The following is a 27,093-nucleotide window of genomic DNA, read 5'->3' as shown; positions in this document are numbered from 1 at the left end:
ATTTTCTTTCTTTTCTTTAGTTTTTTTAATCGCTTAACAGATGAATGGATATATATGGGACTTTGGTGGAGGGGTACACTTTGGTGTCATCAAGATGAACACAAACTTTTGTCAATTATACCACATTTTTAGGGGGTTGATTATATGATTCACTTTTTCAAGAAAACAAACAGGATAAAATGGACCCAAAGAAAAAATGCAACACAACCTGGAATCGTTGATACAATTATTCTGTTTGTATTAATGCTACGTTGCATAACAAAATTACAAACACATTGTATTAAGACACATGGGGACACAGTTTTCCATACACAGGGAATAAGTCTCATTACCACATCTGGTCACTGACATTTTGTGATGTATACATGTACAGTAAGCGTTGTTTAGGACAGTGCAGAAAAAGTCAGTTAAGTGTCATGGTAATGCTGTATCCCTAAATTAAGTTGATCTACCTGCGGTTATGTGTCTGATGAAACCTAACAATATACCCTACACTGGTATTCAACTTAAAAATATAAAAATATTCACCATTAAAATTAATTTTACTACCATTAATCACCAGTCCCCCCAAAACACAACATTTTTGGTCATATTTTTAACAAAAACACTCTTGTAAATACCAACATGATAAAAGAGAATGCAAAAAAAAAATAAACTGTAATGAAGTGATCACTGGAAAACTTGACAAGTTGTTCAAGATTATCGCTCCACAACAAACATAAAACATTTAAAAACAATTTTCAAGTATACTGTGTGTTCAGGGAATCCAATACAAAGATAAAACATTTCTCCCCTTATGCACTTCTCTTTCTAAAAAAACAAAACAAAAAAACAACAAACAATTTGGCGATAATGTAATAAAGTGTAGAGAACTAAATCATCTCTAAAACCAACTTACAAAAGAAGCCACCCTGTGCAGAACAAACATTTTGGTTACATGTCTTTGTGAGCGAGTCTTGTGAACAGCCCTGTGTCTGTGGATGCATGCGATGGGTGTGTATGCTGGTGGGTGGGCGGACCCCTGCTGATGGCTTGTTTGTGCATGCAAGTCACATGACGGCACAACATCAAAACACAAGAGTGGGGAGGAGGAGCAAGTGTGTGGGGAGCCATTATAGCAGCAAAAGTATTTACAAATGCGTATTTCGATCCACAAATATATAATATATAGAAATTCTATACGTAAAAATGTCACGATTTGCAAATGTGCATGAGGGGAATTGTGTGGCTCCGACCACCAGGGGACGCTAGCGCCAACAATATTTCCGTTGGTTATTATCTTGTTGGCCATAGACAGCGTGTGTTTGTCTTTCTGAGACCAGAGACTTACTTATGAACAGTCCATTCATATGGATGTCGCTCCTAAATTTTCTTCCGCTCACTCATTTTTCAGCTCATATGTTTGTCAGTTACTTAGTGCTTTTTTATTTTTTTTGTTACGTAACATAGATGTAACGTAGGCTGTGTTTTTAACAAGCTAAACGAGCTAATTAAACAGCCCCCGAGAAAGTATAACGAAGCAGTCCTGGTTGCACATTTCACCAAGATTTACAAAAAGTTGGAGACTTATGAAGGAGCCGAACGTCTTTTGGAGTCATATGCTAAAATGAAAAGGTAGTGAGCCATTTTTGAATGTCCAATTTTAGCCCATTTTTACATATTTGCAGGGGTCATACTTTTGCCCCCTTGTAAAGGTTTATTGTGACATTAAAAAAATAAATAAATCAAATTCCAATGTGGTGGCACAGTAGGCTGAGTGGTTAGCACGTCCGCCTACCAGTACTGAGGACGCAAGATTGAGTCCAGGCTCCGGCCTTCTTGGGTGGAGTTTGCATGTTCTCCCTGGGTCCGCGTGGGTCTTCTCCGGGTACTCCGGTCTAATCCCACATTCCAAAGACATGCATGGCAGGTTAATTGGGCGCTCTGAATTGTCCTGAGGTGTGCTTGTGAGTGTGGATGGTTGTTGGTGTCTGTGTACCCTGCGATTGGGTGGCAACCAGTTCAGGGTGTACCCCGCCTACTGCCCGAAGCCAGCTGGGAGAAGCTCCAGCACTCCCCGTGACCCTTGTGAGGAATAAGCGGTTAAGTAAATGGATGGATGGAAATTCCAATGTGCCAGTACCCCAACCTGCAAGTGCCGAGAAGTGGCCTGGACTGCAAGGGCCCTTTCATAGCTGCTCGCACCTGTAGTTATTATTTATTATTATTTGCTTTTATTTTTGGCTTGTTTTAATCAGTTATCAGCAGGTCAGCATCGCAAAGGAAAATCTGTTCTCAATTGCTTTACAAGGATAAAAAAATGATAAGAAAAAAATCTTACAGGGTTTAATGGAATCCTGGTATTGTCTTAATACAACATTATACCATAGATATACAAATTAAACAGAATAAGTAGTCTTATTTTATTATAGTTTGTTAGCACCAGCTCATGATCTGTTTGTATGTCACTGAATATAAATGTAATATGCGGGCTCATCTGTGAAGAAATACTGCTAAATATATAAACATACAGTGTTGTCATTACGTGTTCGCACAAATTGCCAGAGGCCACAAGTAAACTCACACAAATCACAAAACACTCAATCGGTGCTTCATTTTTTTTGGCAACCAAACTTAATAGTGCAGTCTAACCATGAATTACACAGTAGTTATGATCACCCATACATGCCGTGCATGTTATAAATATGAGAAGCACGTTAACAGTTTTTGACTGGTAGAAATAATACAGCTGGTGCAGTCTAAGTCTACCTTTCCTGATTAGCTGGCTGGAAAAAGTCCCTGGTGCTCATTTAGAATGATCCACATCTTTAATAACCGGTTCTCTGTTGAGGTAGGTGGCCCAGTAAACAAGGTTGAAGCTACCAAATAGCACAGGGAACATGATACGCGAGATGCGGTCAATCTTGCTGACGCTGTTGAACGTTTTCTTATGTTCAGGTTTCTTCTCTGAGGAGGCCTTGATGGGATCACTGACGGAACACTTGGAAATTGTGGGTAGCGGTGAGTCTTTAGTTATATTAGGAGCATAGTTAGCCACAGCCACAGCATAGGCATTGTTCTTCTTCATCACAGAGGATTCTTTTTTCTACAAGGAAAATGCCATTGGGTTAGACAATCGTAGTAAATATTGCATTAGAGCTCTGGTGAAGTATCTTCATAAATAAATCACAATATCTGGTAAACATGGTGGAAATGTGTGTGATACGTTGTTGACCCCAGAAAACAGGCAAGGTTCTAACTAAAGCTACAAATAGTCATTTGCCAAATTTAAACAATATGTTGACTTTTTTTTTTAATGTGTTTTCATTGTTGATGTTGTAATGTGAGGCTATATTCAGTTGCACAGGATTAGGATGGTTAATACAAGTTTGGGCATGTTGGAAAATTATTTTCAAAAAAATGACAGCAAGTGGTGGAGTGGCTAGTACAACCGGCTCTAAGTTTTGTGTTTGAATCCGTGCTCTGACTTAAAGGGATCGTTCGGCTTTTTTAACATGAATCTCAATTTCATCCTCACCTCCCGTGTGTGGGATCAGCACTGACTTACCCCTGACAGCGTTCGGTGACACCAGTTCTGGTCCGGCGTTGGACGAGAGGAAAATAGTCCAGCAAGCTGGCTGGGGTGTCGGAAATAAAGTGTTTTTCTTCTAAAAACTATTTGTTTTCAAAAGTGTGATACATTTCCATCACAATACTCCTTTCCTGAAAAAAGTCAGACACCATTACCGCCAGCCACTACTTTTCTGTTCGTTCGTATCACTGCGCGGCGCCCTGTAGACAGCAAATTGATGCACTGCTGCCAGCTGATCCTTCCGCCTGAAGTTGTTTGCCTTTTCGGCGGAAGTATCAGCTAGCTGGCTGCAGTGCGTCGGTTAGCTCTCACCAGGGCGCCGCGCAGTGATATGAACGAACAGAAAGGTAGTGGCTGGCGGTAATGGCGTCTGACTTTATTCAGGAAAGAGTATTCTGATGGAAATGTATCACGCTTTTGAAAACAAATAGTTTTTAGAAGAAAAACGCTTTATTTCCGAGACCCCAGCCAGCTTGCTGGACTATTTTCCTCTCGTCCAACGCCGAACCAGAACGCGTGTCACAGAACGCTGTCAGGGGTAAGTCAGTGCTGATCGCACACACGGGAGGTGAGGATGAAATTGAGATTCATGTTAAAAAAGCCGAACGATCCCTTTAATTAGGTAGACTTCCATCCACCTATTTTTATTTGAATTGTCAAGAATCGCAAAAGTAAAGCCAAATGGAAACACTAGAAATTACAAAAATGAAGGGATAAAACGATTTCACTGCATTTTAAACCGATCACTAGGGGTTGTTCGAATTCATAGTAACTTAACGATATTGGCTTTCGTTAAGCCATGAATGAAAATGGAAGAAAATAATACGATTGTTGTTAAAATAATAAGGAACACACAACACACATTTAAAATCAGCACAGAGGCGGGTTAGACTGGGTGCTAGTGATGGGATTTTCGGCTCTTTTCGGCGATCCGGTTCATTTGGATCGGCTCAGTGAAAAGGCTCTTTTTGGTTCTCAAACGGCTCTTTTAACTTTAGCTTTTCTTTTAAATATTTACGACTTATTGACCATGCATTTTGATAAATGAATTGGTGAACTAAATATTGCACTCTACTGACTGCAACTAGCAACAAACAAATTAATAGGCTCCATACAATAAACAAGCAACAAAATTAAAACTTCAACCAACAACAATCAAAATAACAATCAAATAACAAAAATAGTGAGTAGTAATTTAACTGCAACAGCAGCAGCAAAATAAACATTAGCTACTCACCGGTCCAGGATAAGAGACCTTTCTTTATTTTAAATTTGCATAAAAAAATAAATAAATAAATAAATAAATAAATAAATAAATAAATAAAATAAACATATCAACTTGGACGGGCTGAATCGGCTCCTTCTCTCATCTGACTTTAACCAATTAAAATGTCTCCAAATGTAACTGCGTTTTCGGCTCATCTTGTACAAACCGCGTTTGTGTGTCATCCTTTCCTCTCCGGTTTTCTCCTCCTCCTGTCTCTGTCTGCGGCTGCGCAGACGCGGTGGAGCGGTGTGCAGCCTCCCCCATCCCTTCCCTCTCTGAGCATGGCAGCTCAGACACTGCCAAACTTCGCTTCAGACACGTGAAAAGGAGACAATGACGTAGATAGAGAGCGAGCGAGCGAGGGAAAATGACGGAGCCGGCTCTCGAGGGAGGGTGCTGGCTCTCATCGTTCACTTCTCTTCGTACCGGCTCGCTCATGACCGACACATCACTACCGGGTGCATCTACTACACAAGTCTATGGAGCTTGTATATCTGTTTGCCTGCACCTCCCAGTCACCAAAATCACACTAGACTAGTGGTATACCTTGCACCACATGTTAGACATGGTCTGAGGAGGCGCAAGTTTCGACCGACTTTCAGCCAGCCTTTGTCATATGGCAAATGCCAAAGAACACGCGAAAATCAGGATAGCCCTTAAAGTGTGTGACAGTTGTACCTTGTCATTGACGATACTCTTTCCATCCCAGGCCCAGCCTCGCTTGGTGAAGTAGTTGACGGTGGCAAATTCAATGAGCGCAGAGAAGACAAATGCATAGCACACAGCAATGAACCAGTCCATTGCTGTCGCATAGGCCACTTTGGGCAGTGAATTGCGGGCACTAATACTTAGGGTGGTCATTGTGAGCACTGTAGTTACACCTGGAATGCACAGAGGAAAATACTAAATTATTAAAGGGATCGCTCGGATTTTTTGACATGAATCTCAATTTCATCCTCACCTCCAGTGTGTGTGATCAGCACTGACTTAACCTTGACAGCGTTCTGTGACACGAGTTCTGGTCCGGTGTTGGACGAGAGGAAAATAGTCCAGCAAGCTGGCTGGGGTCACGGAAATAAAAGCGTTTTTCTTCTAAAAACAATTTGTGTTCAAAAGAGTGATACATTTGCATCACAATACTCTTTTCAGGAAAGAAAAAAAAAAAAAAAAAAAAACTCAGACGCCATTACCGCCAGCCACTATTCTGTTCGTTCGTATCACTGCGTGTCGCCCTGTGGACGGCTAATCGACGCACTGCAGCCAGCTAGCTGATCCTTCCGCCTTCGAAAAGACAAACAAACAACTTCTCGCGGAAGGATCAGCTGGCTGCAGTGTAGGGGTGTGACGATATCTCGATACGGCGATACATCGCGATATTTGGTCTCAAGGTTCGGTTATCGATATGCCTCCGCCAAGTATCGATATTTACCATTTATATATGGCCGTTGTAGAGGCTCCTCCATTGTTCATTGCTTGTTGAGCAATTACTTGTCAGTCCGTTAGGGGGCGCGCCTGACAGCCCTCCTGGTAACCCGGACAGCAGTCCTGGTAACCCGGCCATTCAACTCAATGGGGAATTCGCACTCCTGGTAACCCGGACAGCCCTCCTGGTAACCCGGACAGCCCTCCTGGTAACCTGGACAGCAGTCCTGGTAACCCGGAGGGCACTCCTGGTAACCCGGACAGCCCTCCTGGTAACCCGGACAGCAGTCCTGGTAACCCGCCCATTCAACTCAATGGGGAATTCGCACTCCTGGTAACCCGGACAGCACTCCTGGTAACCCGGACAGCCCTCCTGGTAACCCGGAGGGCACTCCTGGTAACCCGGACATCCCTCCTGGTAACCCGGACAGCAGTCCTGGTAACCCGGCCATTCAACTCAATGGGGAATTCGCACTCCTGGTAACCCGGACAGCACTCCTGGTAACCCGGACAGCCCTCCTGGTAACCCGGAGGGCACTCCTGGTAACCCGGACATCCCTCCTGGTAACCCGGACAGCCTTCCTGGTAACCCGGACAGCACTCCTGGTAACCCGGACAACCCTCCTGGTAACCCGGACAGCACTCCTGGTAACCCGGAGGGCACTCCTGGTAACCCGGACAGCACTCCTGGCAACCCGGACAGCCCTCCTGGTAACCCGGACGGCCCTCCTGGTAACCCGGACAGCAGTCCTGGTTACCCGGCCATTCAACTCAATGTTGAATTCGCACTCCTGGTAACCCGGACAGCACTCCTGGTATCCCGGACGGCCCTCCTGGTAACCCGGACAGCACTCCTGGTAACCCGGAGGGCACTCCTGGTAACCCGGACAGCCCTCCTGGTAACCCGGAGAGCACTCCTGGTAACCCGGAGGGCACTCCTGGTAACCCGGACAGCCCTCCTGGTAACCCGGACGGCACTCCTGGTAACCCGGACAGCCCTCCTGGTAACCCGGACAGCCCTCCTGGTAACCCGGACGGCACTCCTGGTAACCCGGACAGCCCTCCTGTTAACCCGGACAGCACTCCTGGTAACCCGGACAGCCCTCCTGGTAACCCGGAGGGCACTCCTGGTAACCCGGAGGGCACTCCTGGTAACACGGACAGCAGTCCTGGTTACCCGGCCATTCAACTCAATGTTGAATTCGCACTCCTGGTAACCCGGACAGCACTCCTGGTAACCCGGACAGCACTCCTGGTAACCCGGACGGCCCTCCTGGTAACCCGGACAGCACTCCTGGTAACCCGGAGGGCACTCCTGGTAACCCGGACAGCACTCCTGGTAACCCGGACAGCCCTCCTGGTAACCCGGACAGCCCTCCTGGTAACCCGGACGGCCCTCCTGGTAACCCGGACAGCACTCCTGGTAACCCGGAGGGCACTCCTGGTAACCCGGACAGCACTCCTGGTAACCCGGACAGCCCTCCTGGTAACCCGGACAGCACTCCTGGTAACCCGGACAGCAGTCCTGGTAACCCGGCCATTCAACTCAAATGGGAATTCGAACTCCTGGTAACCCGGACAGCCCTCCTGGTAACCCGGAGGGCACTCCTGGTAACCCGGACAGCCCTCCTGGTAACCCGGACAGCAGTCCTGGTAACCCGGCCATTCAACTCAATGGGGAATTCGCACTCCTGGTAACCCGGACAGCACTCCTGGTAACCCGGACAGCCCTCCTGGGAACCCGGACAGCACTCCTGGTAACCCGGACAGCACTCCTGGTAACCCGGAGGGCACTCCTGGTAACCCGGACAGCCCTCCTGGTAACCCGGACAGCCCTCCTGGTAACCCAGACAGCAGTCCTGGTAACCCGGCCATTCAACTCAATGGGGAATTCGCACTCCTGGTAACCCGGACAGCACTCCTGGTAACCCGGAGGGAACTCCTGGTAACCCGGAGGGCACTCCTGGTAACCCGGACAGCCCTCCTGGTAACCCGGAGGGCACTCCTGGTAACCCGGACAGCCCTCCTTGTAACCCGGACAGCAGTCCTGGTAACCCGGCCATTCAACTCAATGGGGAATTCGAACTCCTGGTAACCCGGACAGCCCTCCTGGTAACCCGGACAGCAGTCCTGGTAACCCGGCCATTCAACTCAATGTTGAATTCGCACTCCTGGTAACCCGGACGGCCCTCCTGGTAACCCGGACAGCACTCCTGGTAACCCGGAGGGCACTCCTGGTAACCCGGACAGCACTCCTGGTAACCCGGAGGGCACTCCTGGTAACCCGGACAGCACTCCTGGTAACCCGGACAGCCCTCCTGGTAACCCGGACAGCACTCCTGGTAACCCGGACAGCAGTCCTGGTAACCCGGCCATTCAACTCAATTGGGAATTCGAACTCCTGGTAACCCGGACAGCCCTCCTGGTAACCCGGAGGGCACTCCTGGTAACCCGGACAGCCATCCTGCTAACCCGGACAGCAGTCCTGGTAACCCGGCCATTCAACTCAATGGGGAATTCGCACTCCTGGTAACCCGGACAGCACTCCTGGTAACCCGGACAGCACTCCTGGTAACCCGGACAGCCCTCCTGGGAACCCGGACAGCACTCCTGGTAACCCGGACAGCACTCCTGGTAACCCGGAGGGCACTCCTGGTAACCCGGAGGGCACTCCTGGTAACCCGGACAGCCCTCCTGGTAACCCGGACAGCCCTCCTTGTAACCCGGACAGCAGTCCTGGTAACCCGGCCATTCAACTCAATGGGGAATTCGCACTCCTGGTAACCCGGAGGGCACTCCTGGTAACCCGGACAGCCCTCCTGGTAACCCGGAGGGCACTCCTGGTAACCCGGACAGCCCTCCTTGTAACCCGGACAGCAGTCCTGGTAACCCGGCCATTCAACTCAATGGGGAATTCGAACTCCTGGTAACCCGGACAGCCCTTCTGGTAACCCGGACAGCAGTCCTGGTAACCCGGCCATTCAACTCAATGGGGAATTCGAACTCCTGGTAACCCGGACAGCCCTCCTGGTAACCCGGACAGCAGTCCTGGTAACCCGGCCATTCAACTCAAAGGGGAATTCGAACTCCTGGTAACCCGGACAGCCCTCCTGGTAACCCGGACAGCAGTCCTGGTAACCCGGCCATTCAACTCAATGGGGAATTCGAACTCCTGGTAACCCGGACAGCCCTCCTGGTAACCCGGACAGCAGTCCTGGTAACCCGGCCATTCAACTCAATGGGGAATTCGAACTCCTGGTAACCCGGACAGCCCTCCTGGTAACCCGGAAAGCCCTCCTGGTAACCCGGACGGCCCTCCTGGTAACCCGGACAGCAGTCCTGGTTACCCGGCCATTCAACTCAATGTTGAATTCGCACTCCTGGTAACCCGGACAGCACTCCTGGTAACCCGGAGGGCACTCCTGGTAACCCGGACAGCACTCCTGGTAACCCGGACAGCCCTCCTGGTAACCCGGACAGCACTCCTGGTAACCCGGACAGCAGTCCTGGTAACCCGGCCATTCAACTCAATTGGGAATTCGAACTCCTGGTAACCCGGACAGCCCTCCTGGTAACCCGGAGGGCACTCCTGGTAACCCGGACAGCCCTCCTGGTAACCCGGACAGCAGTCCTGGTAACCCGGCCATTCAACTCAATGGGGAATTCACACTCCTGGTAACCCGGACAGCACTCCTGGTAACCCGGACAGCACTCCTGGTAACCCGGACAGCCCTCCTGGGAACCCGGACAGCACTCCTGGTAACCCGGACAGCACTCCTGGTAACCCGGAGGGCACTCCTGGTAACCCGGACAGCCCTCCTGGTAACCCGGACAGCCCTCCTGGTAACCCGGACAGCCCTCCTTGTAACCCGGACAGCAGTCCTGGTCCTGGTAACCCGGCCATTCAACTCAATGGGGAATTCGCACTCCTGGTAACCCGGAGGGCACTCCTGGTAACCCGGACAGCCCTCCTGGTAACCCGGAGGGCACTCCTGGTAACCCGGACAGCCGTCCTTGTAACCCGGACAGCAGTCCTGGTAACCCGGCCATTCAACTCAATGGGGAATTCGAACTCCTGGTAACCCGGACAGCCCTTCTGGTAACCCGGAAAGCAGTCCTGGTAACCCGGCCATTCAACTCAATGGGGAATTCGAACTCCTGGTAACCCGGACAGCCCTCCTGGTAACCCGGACAGCCCTCCTGGTAACCTGGACAGCAGTCCTGGTAACCCGGAGGGCACTCCTGGTAACCCGGACAGCCCTCCTGGTAACCCGGACAGCAGTCCTGGTAACCCGCCCATTCAACTCAATGGGGAATTCGCACTCCTGGTAACCCGGACAGCACTCCTGGTAACCCGGACAGCCCTCCTGGTAACCCGGAGGGCACTCCTGGTAACCCGGACATCCCTCCTGGTAACCCGGACAGCAGTCCTGGTAACCCGGCCATTCAACTCAATGGGGAATTCGCACTCCTGGTAACCCGGACAGCACTCCTGGTAACCCGGACAGCCCTCCTGGTAACCCGGAGGGCACTCCTGGTAACCCGGACATCCCTCCTGGTAACCCGGACAGCCTTCCTGGTAACCCGGACAGCACTCCTGGTAACCCGGACAACCCTCCTGGTAACCCGGACAGCACTCCTGGTAACCCGGAGGGCACTCCTGGTAACCCGGACAGCACTCCTGGCAACCCGGACAGCCCTCCTGGTAACCCGGACGGCCCTCCTGGTAACCCGGACAGCAGTCCTGGTTACCCGGCCATTCAACTCAATGTTGAATTCGCACTCCTGGTAACCCGGACAGCCCTCCTGGTAACCCGGACGGCACTCCTGGTAACCCGGACAGCCCTCCTGGTAACCCGGACAGCCCTCCTGGTAACCCGGACGGCACTCCTGGTAACCCGGACAGCCCTCCTGTTAACCCGGACAGCACTCCTGGTAACCCGGACAGCCCTCCTGGTAACCCGGAGGGCACTCCTGGTAACCCGGAGGGCACTCCTGGTAACACGGACAGCAGTCCTGGTTACCCGGCCATTCAACTCAATGTTGAATTCGCACTCCTGGTAACCCGGACAGCACTCCTGGTAACCCGGACAGCACTCCTGGTAACCCGGACGGCCCTCCTGGTAACCCGGACAGCACTCCTGGTAACCCGGAGGGCACTCCTGGTAACCCGGACAGCACTCCTGGTAACCCGGACAGCCCTCCTGGTAACCCGGACAGCCCTCCTGGTAACCCGGACGGCCCTCCTGGTAACCCGGACAGCACTCCTGGTAACCCGGAGGGCACTCCTGGTAACCCGGACAGCACTCCTGGTAACCCGGACAGCCCTCCTGGTAACCCGGACAGCACTCCTGGTAACCCGGACAGCAGTCCTGGTAACCCGGCCATTCAACTCAAATGGGAATTCGAACTCCTGGTAACCCGGACAGCCCTCCTGGTAACCCGGAGGGCACTCCTGGTAACCCGGACAGCCCTCCTGGTAACCCGGACAGCAGTCCTGGTAACCCGGCCATTCAACTCAATGGGGAATTCGCACTCCTGGTAACCCGGACAGCACTCCTGGTAACCCGGACAGCCCTCCTGGGAACCCGGACAGCACTCCTGGTAACCCGGACAGCACTCCTGGTAACCCGGAGGGCACTCCTGGTAACCCGGACAGCCCTCCTGGTAACCCGGACAGCCCTCCTGGTAACCCAGACAGCAGTCCTGGTAACCCGGCCATTCAACTCAATGGGGAATTCGCACTCCTGGTAACCCGGACAGCACTCCTGGTAACCCGGAGGGAACTCCTGGTAACCCGGAGGGCACTCCTGGTAACCCGGACAGCCCTCCTGGTAACCCGGAGGGCACTCCTGGTAACCCGGACAGCCCTCCTTGTAACCCGGACAGCAGTCCTGGTAACCCGGCCATTCAACTCAATGGGGAATTCGAACTCCTGGTAACCCGGACAGCCCTCCTGGTAACCCGGACAGCAGTCCTGGTAACCCGGCCATTCAACTCAATGTTGAATTCGCACTCCTGGTAACCCGGACGGCCCTCCTGGTAACCCGGACAGCACTCCTGGTAACCCGGAGGGCACTCCTGGTAACCCGGACAGCACTCCTGGTAACCCGGAGGGCACTCCTGGTAACCCGGACAGCACTCCTGGTAACCCGGACAGCCCTCCTGGTAACCCGGACAGCACTCCTGGTAACCCGGACAGCAGTCCTGGTAACCCGGCCATTCAACTCAATTGGGAATTCGAACTCCTGGTAACCCGGACAGCCCTCCTGGTAACCCGGAGGGCACTCCTGGTAACCCGGACAGCCATCCTGCTAACCCGGACAGCAGTCCTGGTAACCCGGCCATTCAACTCAATGGGGAATTCGCACTCCTGGTAACCCGGACAGCACTCCTGGTAACCCGGACAGCACTCCTGGTAACCCGGACAGCCCTCCTGGGAACCCGGACAGCACTCCTGGTAACCCGGACAGCACTCCTGGTAACCCGGAGGGCACTCCTGGTAACCCGGAGGGCACTCCTGGTAACCCGGACAGCCCTCCTGGTAACCCGGACAGCCCTCCTTGTAACCCGGACAGCAGTCCTGGTAACCCGGCCATTCAACTCAATGGGGAATTCGCACTCCTGGTAACCCGGAGGGCACTCCTGGTAACCCGGACAGCCCTCCTGGTAACCCGGAGGGCACTCCTGGTAACCCGGACAGCCCTCCTTGTAACCCGGACAGCAGTCCTGGTAACCCGGCCATTCAACTCAATGGGGAATTCGAACTCCTGGTAACCCGGACAGCCCTTCTGGTAACCCGGACAGCAGTCCTGGTAACCCGGCCATTCAACTCAATGGGGAATTCGAACTCCTGGTAACCCGGACAGCCCTCCTGGTAACCCGGACAGCAGTCCTGGTAACCCGGCCATTCAACTCAATGGGGAATTCGAACTCCTGGTAACCCGGACAGCCCTCCTGGTAACCCGGACAGCAGTCCTGGTAACCCGGCCATTCAACTCAATGGGGAATTCGAACTCCTGGTAACCCGGACAGCCCTCCTGGTAACCCGGACAGCAGTCCTGGTAACCCGGCCATTCAACTCAATGGGGAATTCGAACTCCTGGTAACCCGGACAGCCCTCCTGGTAACCCGGACAGCAGTCCTGGTAACCCGGCCATTCAACTCAATGGGGAATTCGAACTCCTGGTAACCCGGACAGCCCTCCTGGTAACCCGGAAAGCCCTCCTGGTAACCCGGACGGCCCTCCTGGTAACCCGGACAGCAGTCCTGGTTACCCGGCCATTCAACTCAATGTTGAATTCGCACTCCTGGTAACCCGGACAGCACTCCTGGTAACCCGGAGGGCACTCCTGGTAACCCGGACAGCACTCCTGGTAACCCGGACAGCCCTCCTGGTAACCCGGACAGCACTCCTGGTAACCCGGACAGCCCTCCTGGTAACCTGGACAGCAGTCCTGGTAACCCGGAGGGCACTCCTGGTAACCCGGACAGCCCTCCTGGTAACCCGGACAGCAGTCCTGGTAACCCGCCCATTCAACTCAATGGGGAATTCGCACTCCTGGTAACCCGGACAGCACTCCTGGTAACCCGGACAGCCCTCCTGGTAACCCGGAGGGCACTCCTGGTAACCCGGACATCCCTCCTGGTAACCCGGACAGCAGTCCTGGTAACCCGGCCATTCAACTCAATGGGGAATTCGCACTCCTGGTAACCCGGACAGCACTCCTGGTAACCCGGACAGCCCTCCTGGTAACCCGGAGGGCACTCCTGGTAACCCGGACATCCCTCCTGGTAACCCGGACAGCCTTCCTGGTAACCCGGACAGCACTCCTGGTAACCCGGACAACCCTCCTGGTAACCCGGACAGCACTCCTGGTAACCCGGAGGGCACTCCTGGTAACCCGGACAGCACTCCTGGCAACCCGGACAGCCCTCCTGGTAACCCGGACGGCCCTCCTGGTAACCCGGACAGCAGTCCTGGTTACCCGGCCATTCAACTCAATGTTGAATTCGCACTCCTGGTAACCCGGACAGCCCTCCTGGTAACCCGGACGGCACTCCTGGTAACCCGGACAGCCCTCCTGGTAACCCGGACAGCCCTCCTGGTAACCCGGACGGCACTCCTGGTAACCCGGACAGCCCTCCTGTTAACCCGGACAGCACTCCTGGTAACCCGGACAGCCCTCCTGGTAACCCGGAGGGCACTCCTGGTAACCCGGAGGGCACTCCTGGTAACACGGACAGCAGTCCTGGTTACCCGGCCATTCAACTCAATGTTGAATTCGCACTCCTGGTAACCCGGACAGCACTCCTGGTAACCCGGACAGCACTCCTGGTAACCCGGACGGCCCTCCTGGTAACCCGGACAGCACTCCTGGTAACCCGGAGGGCACTCCTGGTAACCCGGACAGCACTCCTGGTAACCCGGACAGCCCTCCTGGTAACCCGGACAGCCCTCCTGGTAACCCGGACGGCCCTCCTGGTAACCCGGACAGCACTCCTGGTAACCCGGAGGGCACTCCTGGTAACCCGGACAGCACTCCTGGTAACCCGGACAGCCCTCCTGGTAACCCGGACAGCACTCCTGGTAACCCGGACAGCAGTCCTGGTAACCCGGCCATTCAACTCAAATGGGAATTCGAACTCCTGGTAACCCGGACAGCCCTCCTGGTAACCCGGAGGGCACTCCTGGTAACCCGGACAGCCCTCCTGGTAACCCGGACAGCAGTCCTGGTAACCCGGCCATTCAACTCAATGGGGAATTCGCACTCCTGGTAACCCGGACAGCACTCCTGGTAACCCGGACAGCCCTCCTGGGAACCCGGACAGCACTCCTGGTAACCCGGACAGCACTCCTGGTAACCCGGAGGGCACTCCTGGTAACCCGGACAGCCCTCCTGGTAACCCGGACAGCCCTCCTGGTAACCCAGACAGCAGTCCTGGTAACCCGGCCATTCAACTCAATGGGGAATTCGCACTCCTGGTAACCCGGACAGCACTCCTGGTAACCCGGAGGGAACTCCTGGTAACCCGGAGGGCACTCCTGGTAACCCGGACAGCCCTCCTGGTAACCCGGAGGGCACTCCTGGTAACCCGGACAGCCCTCCTTGTAACCCGGACAGCAGTCCTGGTAACCCGGCCATTCAACTCAATGGGGAATTCGAACTCCTGGTAACCCGGACAGCCCTCCTGGTAACCCGGACAGCAGTCCTGGTAACCCGGCCATTCAACTCAATGTTGAATTCGCACTCCTGGTAACCCGGACGGCCCTCCTGGTAACCCGGACAGCACTCCTGGTAACCCGGAGGGCACTCCTGGTAACCCGGACAGCACTCCTGGTAACCCGGAGGGCACTCCTGGTAACCCGGACAGCACTCCTGGTAACCCGGACAGCCCTCCTGGTAACCCGGACAGCACTCCTGGTAACCCGGACAGCAGTCCTGGTAACCCGGCCATTCAACTCAATTGGGAATTCGAACTCCTGGTAACCCGGACAGCCCTCCTGGTAACCCGGAGGGCACTCCTGGTAACCCGGACAGCCATCCTGCTAACCCGGACAGCAGTCCTGGTAACCCGGCCATTCAACTCAATGGGGAATTCGCACTCCTGGTAACCCGGACAGCACTCCTGGTAACCCGGACAGCACTCCTGGTAACCCGGACAGCCCTCCTGGGAACCCGGACAGCACTCCTGGTAACCCGGACAGCACTCCTGGTAACCCGGAGGGCACTCCTGGTAACCCGGAGGGCACTCCTGGTAACCCGGACAGCCCTCCTGGTAACCCGGACAGCCCTCCTTGTAACCCGGACAGCAGTCCTGGTAACCCGGCCATTCAACTCAATGGGGAATTCGCACTCCTGGTAACCCGGAGGGCACTCCTGGTAACCCGGACAGCCCTCCTGGTAACCCGGAGGGCACTCCTGGTAACCCGGACAGCCCTCCTTGTAACCCGGACAGCAGTCCTGGTAACCCGGCCATTCAACTCAATGGGGAATTCGAACTCCTGGTAACCCGGACAGCCCTTCTGGTAACCCGGACAGCAGTCCTGGTAACCCGGCCATTCAACTCAATGGGGAATTCGAACTCCTGGTAACCCGGACAGCCCTCCTGGTAACCCGGACAGCAGTCCTGGTAACCCGGCCATTCAACTCAATGGGGAATTCGAACTCCTGGTAACCCGGACAGCCCTCCTGGTAACCCGGACAGCAGTCCTGGTAACCCGGCCATTCAACTCAATGGGGAATTCGAACTCCTGGTAACCCGGACAGCCCTCCTGGTAACCCGGACAGCAGTCCTGGTAACCCGGCCATTCAACTCAATGGGGAATTCGAACTCCTGGTAACCCGGACAGCCCTCCTGGTAACCCGGAAAGCCCTCCTGGTAACCCGGACGGCCCTCCTGGTAACCCGGACAGCAGTCCTGGTTACCCGGCCATTCAACTCAATGTTGAATTCGCACTCCTGGTAACCCGGACAGCACTCCTGGTAACCCGGAGGGCACTCCTGGTAACCCGGACAGCACTCCTGGTAACCCGGACAGCCCTCCTGGTAACCCGGACAGCACTCCTGGTAACCCGGACAGCAGTCCTGGTAACCCGGCCATTCAACTCAATTGGGAATTCGAACTCCTGGTAACCCGGACAGCCCTCCTGGTAACCCGGAGGGCACTCCTGGTAACCCGGACAGCCCTCCTGGTAACCCGGACAGCAGTCCTGGTAACCCGGCCATTCAACTCAATGGGGAATTCACACTCCTGGTAACCCGGACAGCACTCCTGGTAACCCGGACAGCACTCCTGGTAACCCGGACAGCCCTCCTGGGAACCCGGACAGCACTCCTGGTAACCCGGACAGCACTCCTGGTAACCCGGAGGGCACTCCTGGTAACCCGGACAGCCCTCCTGGTAACCCGGACAGCCCTCCTGGTAACCCGGACAGCCCTCCTTGTAACCCGGACAGCAGTCCTGGTCCTGGTAACCCGGCCATTCAACTCAATGGGGAATTCGCACTCCTGGTAACCCGGAGGGCACTCCTGGTAACCCGGACAGCCCTCCTGGTAACCCGGAGGGCACTCCTGGTAACCCGGACAGCCGTCCTTGTAACCCGGACAGCAGTCCTGGTAACCCGGCCATTCAACTCAATGGGGAATTCGAACTCCTGGTAACCCGGACAGCCCTTCTGGTAACCCGGAAAGCAGTCCTGGTAACCCGGCCATTCAACTCAATGGGGAATTCGAACTCCTGGTAACCCGGACAGCCCTCCTGGTAACCCGGACAGCCCTCCTGGTAACCTGGACAGCAGTCCTGGTAACCCGGAGGGCACTCCTGGTAACCCGGACAGCCCTCCTGGTAACCCGGACAGCAGTCCTGGTAACCCGCCCATTCAACTCAATGGGGAATTCGCACTCCTGGTAACCCGGACAGCACTCCTGGTAACCCGGACAGCCCTCCTGGTAACCCGGAGGGCACTCCTGGTAACCCGGACATCCCTCCTGGTAACCCGGACAGCAGTCCTGGTAACCCGGCCATTCAACTCAATGGGGAATTCGCACTCCTGGTAACCCGGACAGCACTCCTGGTAACCCGGACAGCCCTCCTGGTAACCCGGAGGGCACTCCTGGTAACCCGGACATCCCTCCTGGTAACCCGGACAGCCTTCCTGGTAACCCGGACAGCACTCCTGGTAACCCGGACAACCCTCCTGGTAACCCGGACAGCACTCCTGGTAACCCGGAGGGCACTCCTGGTAACCCGGACAGCACTCCTGGCAACCCGGACAGCCCTCCTGGTAACCCGGACGGCCCTCCTGGTAACCCGGACAGCAGTCCTGGTTACCCGGCCATTCAACTCAATGTTGAATTCGCACTCCTGGTAACCCGGACAGCACTCCTGGTATCCCGGACGGCCCTCCTGGTAACCCGGACAGCACTCCTGGTAACCCGGAGGGCACTCCTGGTAACCCGGACAGCCCTCCTGGTAACCCGGAGAGCACTCCTGGTAACCCGGAGGGCACTCCTGGTAACCCGGACAGCCCTCCTGGTAACCCGGACGGCACTCCTGGTAACCCGGACAGCCCTCCTGGTAACCCGGACAGCCCTCCTGGTAACCCGGACGGCACTCCTGGTAACCCGGACAGCCCTCCTGTTAACCCGGACAGCACTCCTGGTAACCCGGACAGCCCTCCTGGTAACCCGGAGGGCACTCCTGGTAACCCGGAGGGCACTCCTGGTAACACGGACAGCAGTCCTGGTTACCCGGCCATTCAACTCAATGTTGAATTTGCACTCCTGGTAACCCGGACAGCACTCCTGGTAACCCGGACAGCACTCCTGGTAACCCGGACGGCCCTCCTGGTAACCCGGACAGCACTCCTGGTAACCCGGAGGGCACTCCTGGTAACCCGGACAGCACTCCTGGTAACCCGGACAGCCCTCCTGGTAACCCGGACAGCCCTCCTGGTAACCCGGACGGCCCTCCTGGTAACCCGGACAGCACTCCTGGTAACCCGGAGGGCACTCCTGGTAACCCGGACAGCACTCCTGGTAACCCGGACAGCCCTCCTGGTAACCCGGACAGCACTCCTGGTAACCCGGACAGCAGTCCTGGTAACCCGGCCATTCAACTCAAATGGGAATTCGAACTCCTGGTAACCCGGACAGCCCTCCTGGTAACCCGGAGGGCACTCCTGGTAACCCGGACAGCCCTCCTGGTAACCCGGACAGCAGTCCTGGTAACCCGGCCATTCAACTCAATGGGGAATTCGCACTCCTGGTAACCCGGACAGCACTCCTGGTAACCCGGACAGCCCTCCTGGGAACCCGGACAGCACTCCTGGTAACCCGGACAGCACTCCTGGTAGCCCGGAGGGCACTCCTGGTAACCCGGACAGCCCTCCTGGTAACCCGGACAGCCCTCCTGGTAACCCAGACAGCAGTCCTGGTAACCCGGCCATTCAACTCAATGGGGAATTCGCACTCCTGGTAACCCGGACAGCACTCCTGGTAACCCGGAGGGAACTCCTGGTAACCCGGAGGGCACTCCTGGTAACCCGGACAGCCCTCCTGGTAACCCGGAGGGCACTCCTGGTAACCCGGACAGCCCGCCTTGTAACCCGGACAGCAGTCCTGGTAACCCGGCCATTCAACTCAATGGGGAATTCGAACTCCTGGTAACCCGGACAGCCCTCCTGGTAACCCGGACAGCAGTCCTGGTAACCCGGCCATTCAACTCAATGTTGAATTCGCACTCCTGGTAACCCGGACGGCCCTCCTGGTAACCCGGACAGCACTCCTGGTAACCCGGAGGGCACTCCTGGTAACCCGGACAGCACTCCTGGTAACCCGGAGGGCACTCCTGGTAACCCGGACAGCACTCCTGGTAACCCGGACAGCCCTCCTGGTAACCCGGACAGCACTCCTGGTAACCCGGACAGCAGTCCTGGTAACCCGGCCATTCAACTCAATTGGGAATTCGAACTCCTGGTAACCCGGACAGCCCTCCTGGTAACCCGGAGGGCACTCCTGGTAACCCGGACAGCCATCCTGCTAACCCGGACAGCAGTCCTGGTAACCCGGCCATTCAACTCAATGGGGAATTCGCACTCCTGGTAACCCGGACAGCACTCCTGGTAACCCGGACAGCACTCCTGGTAACCCGGACAGCCCTCCTGGGAACCCGGACAGCACTCCTGGTAACCCGGACAGCACTCCTGGTAACCCGGAGGGCACTCCTGGTAACCCGGAGGGCACTCCTGGTAACCCGGACAGCCCTCCTGGTAACCCGGACAGCCCTCCTTGTAACCCGGACAGCAGTCCTGGTAACCCGGCCATTCAACTCAATGGGGAATTCGCACTCCTGGTAACCCGGAGGGCACTCCTGGTAACCCGGACAGCCCTCCTGGTAACCCGGAGGGCACTCCTGGTAACCCGGACAGCCCTCCTTGTAACCCGGACAGCAGTCCTGGTAACCCGGCCATTCAACTCAATGGGGAATTCGAACTCCTGGTAACCCGGACAGCCCTTCTGGTAACCCGGACAGCAGTCCTGGTAACCCGGCCATTCAACTCAATGGGGAATTCGAACTCCTGGTAACCCGGACAGCCCTCCTGGTAACCCGGACAGCAGTCCTGGTAACCCGGCCATTCAACTCAATGGGGAATTCGAACTCCTGGTAACCCGGACAGCCCTCCTGGTAACCCGGACAGCAGTCCTGGTAACCCGGCCATTCAACTCAATGGGGAATTCGAACTCCTGGTAACCCGGACAGCCCTCCTGGTAACCCGGACAGCAGTCCTGGTAACCCGGCCATTCAACTCAATGGGGAATTCGAACTCCTGGTAACCCGGACAGCCCTCCTGGTAACCCGGAAAGCCCTCCTGGTAACCCGGACGGCCCTCCTGGTAACCCGGACAGCAGTCCTGGTTACCCGGCCATTCAACTCAATGTTGAATTCGCACTCCTGGTAACCCGGACAGCACTCCTGGTAACCCGGAGGGCACTCCTGGTAACCCGGACAGCACTCCTGGTAACCCGGACAGCCCTCCTGGTAACCCGGAGGGCACTCCTGGTAACCCGGACATCCCTCCTGGTAACCCGGACAGCCTTCCTGGTAACCCGGACAGCACTCCTGGTAACCCGGACAACCCTCCTGGTAACCCGGACAGCACTCCTGGTAACCCGGAGGGCACTCCTGGTAACCCGGACAGCACTCCTGGCAACCCGGACAGCCCTCCTGGTAACCCGGACGGCCCTCCTGGTAACCCGGACAGCAGTCCTGGTTACCCGGCCATTCAACTCAATGTTGAATTCGCACTCCTGGTAACCCGGACAGCACTCCTGGTATCCCGGACGGCCCTCCTGGTAACCCGGACAGCACTCCTGGTAACCCGGAGGGCACTCCTGGTAACCCGGACAGCCCTCCTGGTAACCCGGAGAGCACTCCTGGTAACCCGGAGGGCACTCCTGGTAACCCGGACAGCCCTCCTGGTAACCCGGACGGCACTCCTGGTAACCCGGACAGCCCTCCTGGTAACCCGGACAGCCCTCCTGGTAACCCGGACGGCACTCCTGGTAACCCGGACAGCCCTCCTGTTAACCCGGACAGCACTCCTGGTAACCCGGACAGCCCTCCTGGTAACCCGGAGGGCACTCCTGGTAACCCGGAGGGCACTCCTGGTAACACGGACAGCAGTCCTGGTTACCCGGCCATTCAACTCAATGTTGAATTCGCACTCCTGGTAACCCGGACAGCACTCCTGGTAACCCGGACAGCACTCCTGGTAACCCGGACGGCCCTCCTGGTAACCCGGACAGCACTCCTGGTAACCCGGAGGGCACTCCTGGTAACCCGGACAGCACTCCTGGTAACCCGGACAGCCCTCCTGGTAACCCGGACAGCCCTCCTGGTAACCCGGACGGCCCTCCTGGTAACCCGGACAGCACTCCTGGTAACCCGGAGGGCACTCCTGGTAACCCGGACAGCACTCCTGGTAACCCGGACAGCCCTCCTGGTAACCCGGACAGCACTCCTGGTAACCCGGACAGCAGTCCTGGTAACCCGGCCATTCAACTCAAATGGGAATTCGAACTCCTGGTAACCCGGACAGCCCTCCTGGTAACCCGGAGGGCACTCCTGGTAACCCGGACAGCCCTCCTGGTAACCCGGACAGCAGTCCTGGTAACCCGGCCATTCAACTCAATGGGGAATTCGCACTCCTGGTAACCCGGACAGCACTCCTGGTAACCCGGACAGCCCTCCTGGGAACCCGGACAGCACTCCTGGTAACCCGGACAGCACTCCTGGTAGCCCGGAGGGCACTCCTGGTAACCCGGACAGCCCTCCTGGTAACCCGGACAGCCCTCCTGGTAACCCAGACAGCAGTCCTGGTAACCCGGCCATTCAACTCAATGGGGAATTCGCACTCCTGGTAACCCGGACAGCACTCCTGGTAACCCGGAGGGAACTCCTGGTAACCCGGAGGGCACTCCTGGTAACCCGGACAGCCCTCCTGGTAACCCGGAGCGCACTCCTGGTAACCCGGACAGCCCGCCTTGTAACCCGGACAGCAGTCCTGGTAACCCGGCCATTCAACTCAATGGGGAATTCGAACTCCTGGTAACCCGGACAGCCCTCCTGGTAACCCGGACAGCAGTCCTGGTAACCCGGCCATTCAACTCAATGTTGAATTCGCACTCCTGGTAACCCGGACGGCCCTCCTGGTAACCCGGACAGCACTCCTGGTAACCCGGAGGGCACTCCTGGTAACCCGGACAGCACTCCTGGTAACCCGGAGGGCACTCCTGGTAACCCGGACAGCACTCCTGGTAACCCGGACAGCCCTCCTGGTAACCCGGACAGCACTCCTGGTAACCCGGACAGCAGTCCTGGTAACCCGGCCATTCAACTCAATTGGGAATTCGAACTCCTGGTAACCCGGACAGCCCTCCTGGTAACCCGGAGGGCACTCCTGGTAACCCGGACAGCCATCCTGCTAACCCGGACAGCAGTCCTGGTAACCCGGCCATTCAACTCAATGGGGAATTCGCACTCCTGGTAACCCGGACAGCACTCCTGGTAACCCGGACAGCACTCCTGGTAACCCGGACAGCCCTCCTGGGAACCCGGACAGCACTCCTGGTAACCCGGACAGCACTCCTGGTAACCCGGAGGGCACTCCTGGTAACCCGGAGGGCACTCCTGGTAACCCGGACAGCCCTCCTGGTAACCCGGACAGCCCTCCTTGTAACCCGGACAGCAGTCCTGGTAACCCGGCCATTCAACTCAATGGGGAATTCGCACTCCTGGTAACCCGGAGGGCACTCCTGGTAACCCGGACAGCCCTCCTGGTAACCCGGAGGGCACTCCTGGTAACCCGGACAGCCCTCCTTGTAACCCGGACAGCAGTCCTGGTAACCCGGCCATTCAACTCAATGGGGAATTCGAACTCCTGGTAACCCGGACAGCCCTTCTGGTAACCCGGACAGCAGTCCTGGTAACCCGGCCATTCAACTCAATGGGGAATTCGAACTCCTGGTAACCCGGACAGCCCTCCTGGTAACCCGGACAGCAGTCCTGGTAACCCGGCCATTCAACTCAATGGGGAATTCGAACTCCTGGTAACCCGGACAGCCCTCCTGGTAACCCGGACAGCAGTCCTGGTAACCCGGCCATTCAACTCAATGGGGAATTCGAACTCCTGGTAACCCGGACAGCCCTCCTGGTAACCCGGACAGCAGTCCTGGTAACCCGGCCATTCAACTCAATGGGGAATTCGAACTCCTGGTAACCCGGACAGCCCTCCTGGTAACCCGGAAAGCCCTCCTGGTAACCCGGACGGCCCTCCTGGTAACCCGGACAGCAGTCCTGGTTACCCGGCCATTCAACTCAATGTTGAATTCGCACTCCTGGTAACCCGGACAGCACTCCTGGTAACCCGGAGGGCACTCCTGGTAACCCGGACAGCACTCCTGGTAACCCGGACAGCCCTCCTGGTAACCCGGACAGCACTCCTGGTAACCCGGACAGCAGTCCTGGTAACCCGGCCATTCAACTCAATTGGGAATTCGAACTCCTGGTAACCCGGACAGCCCTCCTGGTAACCCGGAGGGCACTCCTGGTAACCCGGACAGCCCTCCTGGTAACCCGGACAGCAGTCCTGGTAACCCGGCCATTCAACTCAATGGGGAATTCACACTCCTGGTAACCCGGACAGCACTCCTGGTAACCCGGACAGCACTCCTGGTAACCCGGACAGCCCTCCTGGGAACCCGGACAGCACTCCTGGTAACCCGGACAGCACTCCTGGTAACCCGGAGGGCACTCCTGGTAACCCGGACAGCCCTCCTGGTAACCCGGACAGCCCTCCTGGTAACCCGGACAGCCCTCCTTGTAACCCGGACAGCAGTCCTGGTCCTGGTAACCCGGCCATTCAACTCAATGGGGAATTCGCACTCCTGGTAACCCGGAGGGCACTCCTGGTAACCCGGACAGCCCTCCTGGTAACCCGGAGGGCACTCCTGGTAACCCGGACAGCCGTCCTTGTAACCCGGACAGCAGTCCTGGTAACCCGGCCATTCAACTCAATGGGGAATTCGAACTCCTGGTAACCCGGACAGCCCTTCTGGTAACCCGGACAGCAGTCCTGGTAACCCGGCCATTCAACTCAATGGGGAATTCGAACTCCTGGTAACCCGGACAGCCCTCCTGGTAACCCGGACAGCAGTCCTGGTAACCCGGCCATTCAACTCAATGGGGAATTCGCACTCCTGGTAACCCGGACAGCCCTCCTGGTAACCCGGACAGCAGTCCTGGTAACCCGGCCATTCAACTCAATGGGGAATTCGAACTCCTGGTAACCCGGACAGCCCTCCTGGTAACCCGGAGGGCACTCCTGGTAACCCGGACAGCCCTCCTGGTAACCCGGACAGCAGTCCTGGTAACCCGGCCATTCAACTCAATGGGGAATTCGCACTCCTGGTAACCCGGACAGCACTCCTGGTAACCCGGACAGCACTCCTGGTAACCCGGACAGCCCTCCTGGGAACCCGGACAGCACTCCTGGTAACCCGGACAGCACTCCTGGTAACCCGGAGGGCACTCCTGGTAACCCGGACAGCCCTCCTGGTAACCCGGACAGCCCTCCTGGTAACCCGGACAGCCCTCCTTGTAACCCGGACAGCAGTCCTGGTCCTGGTAACCCGGCCATTCAACTCAATGGGGAATTCGCACTCCTGGTAACCCGGAGGGCACTCCTGGTAACCCGGACAGCCCTCCTGGTAACCCGGAGGGCACTCCTGGTAACCCGGACAGCCCTCCTTGTAACCCGGACAGCAGTCCTGGTAACCCGGCCATTCAACTCAATGGGGAATTCGAACTCCTGGTAACCCGGACAGCCCTTCTGGTAACCCGGACAGCAGTCCTGGTAACCCGGCCATTCAACTCAATGGGGAATTCGAACTCCTGGTAACCCGGACAGCCCTCCTGGTAACCCGGACAGCAGTCCTGGTAACCCGGCCATTCAACTCAATGGGGAATTCGCACTCCTGGTAACCCGGACAGCCCTCCTGGTAACCCGGACAGCCCTCCTGGTAACCCGGACAGCAGTCCTGGTAACCCGGAGGGCACTCCTGGTAACCCGGACAGCCCTCCTGGTAACCCGGACAGCAGTCCTGGTAACCCGGCCATTCAACTCAATGGGGAATTCGAACTCCTGGTAACCCGGACAGCCCTCCTGGTAACCCGGACAGCAGTCCTGGTAACCCGGCCATTCAACTCAATGGGGAATTCGAACTCCTGGTAACCCGGACAGCCCTCCTTGTAACCCGGACAGCAGTCCTGATAACCCGGCCATTCAACTCAATGGGGAATTCGAACTCCTGGTAACCCGGACAGCCCTCCTGGTAACCCGGACAGCAGTCCTGGTAACCCGGCCATTCAACTCAATGGGGAATTCGAACTCCTGGTAACCCGGACAGCCCTCCTGGTAACCCGGACAGCAGTCCTGGTAACCCGGCCATTCAACTCAATGGGGAATTCGCACTCCTGGTAACCCGGACAGCACTCCTGGTAACCCGGACAGCACTCCTGGTAACCCGGACAGCCCTCCTGGGAACCCGGACAGCACTCCTGGTAACCCGGAGGGCACTCCTGGTAACCCGGACAGCCCTCCTGGTAACCCGGACAGCCCTCCTTGTAACCCGGACAGCAGTCCTGGTAACCCGGCCATTCAACTCAATGGGGAATTCGAACTCCTGGTAACCCGGACAGCCCTTCTGGTAACCCGGACAGCAGTCCTGGTAACCCGGCCATTCAACTCAATGGGGAATTCGCACTCCTGGTAACCCGGACAGCCCTCCTGGTAACCCGGACAGCCCTCCTGGTAACCCGGACAGCAGTCCTGGTAACCCGGAGGGCACTCCTGGTAACCCGGACAGCCCTCCTGGTAACCCGGACAGCATCCTGGTAACCCGGCCATTCAACTCAATGGGGAATTCGAACTCCTGGTAACCCGGACAGCCCTCCTGGTAACCCGGACAGCAGTCCTGGTAACCCGGCCATTCAACTCAATGGGGAATTCGAACTCCTGGTAACCCGGACAGCCCTCCTGGTAACCCGGACAGCAGTCCTGGTAACCCGGCCATTAAACTCAATGGGGAATTCGAACTCCTGGTAACCCGGACAGCCCTCCTTGTAACCCGGACAGCAGTCCTGGTAACCCGGCCATTCAACTCAATGGGGAATTCGAACTCCTGGTAACCCGGACAGCCCTCCTGGTAACCCGGACAGCAGTCCTGGTAACCCGGCCATTCAACTCAATGGGGAATTCGAACTCCTGGTAACCCGGACAGCCCTCCTGGTAACCCGGACAGCAGTCCTGGTAACCCGGCCATTCAACTCAATTGGGAATTCGAACTCCTGGTATCCCGGACAGCCCTCCTGGTAACCCGGACAGCACTCCTGGTAACCCGGAGGGCACTCCTGGTAACCCGGACAGCCCTCCTGGTAACCCGGACAGCCCTCCTTGTAACCCGGAGGGCACTCCTGGTAACCCGGACAGCCCTCCTGGTAACCCGGACAGCAGTCCTGGTAACCCGGCCATTCAACTCAATGGGGAATTCGCACTCCTGGTAACCCGGACAGCCCTCCTGGTAACCCGGACAGCCCTCGTGGTAACCCGGACAGCAGTCCTGGTAACCCGGAGGGCACTCCTGGTAACCCGGACAGCCCTCCTGGTAACCCGGACATTCAACTCAATGGGGAATTCGCACTCCTGGTAACCCGGACAGCACTCCTGGTAACCCGGAGGGCACTCCTGGTAACCCGGACAGCCCTCCTG

The 27,093-nt window shown here is 56.5% G+C and overlaps 1 protein-coding gene across 4 annotated transcripts in view; it reads right to left on the bottom strand.

The window, feature by feature from the left end:
- Positions 1-213: 213 nt before the first annotated feature.
- The window catches only part of LOC144031591 (gamma-aminobutyric acid receptor subunit alpha-2-like), a 103,253-nt gene continuing 76,373 nt past the window's right edge, over positions 214-27,093 (bottom strand). For 3 of the 4 annotated variants that reach the window (XM_077538884.1, XM_077538883.1, XM_077538885.1), the window contains 2 exons: positions 5,517-5,719; positions 214-3,085 (listed from right to left, as the gene is read on the bottom strand). In XM_077538884.1, coding sequence (XP_077395010.1) covers positions 2,786-3,085; positions 5,517-5,719 — 503 coding nt within the window. In that variant the 3' untranslated portion in view covers positions 214-2,785. Of the gene's footprint in view, positions 3,086-5,516; positions 5,720-27,093 lie in introns of those variants that run through there. The other variant, XM_077538886.1, reaches the window with a different exon arrangement.

This window comes from Festucalex cinctus, chromosome 12 (assembly GCF_051991245.1).
Source record: "Festucalex cinctus isolate MCC-2025b chromosome 12, RoL_Fcin_1.0, whole genome shotgun sequence".
Classification (NCBI taxonomy): Eukaryota; Metazoa; Chordata; class Actinopteri; order Syngnathiformes; family Syngnathidae; genus Festucalex; species Festucalex cinctus.
Note: the sequence above shows the minus strand (reverse complement) of the source record. Positions and strands in the feature narration are given on the sequence as shown.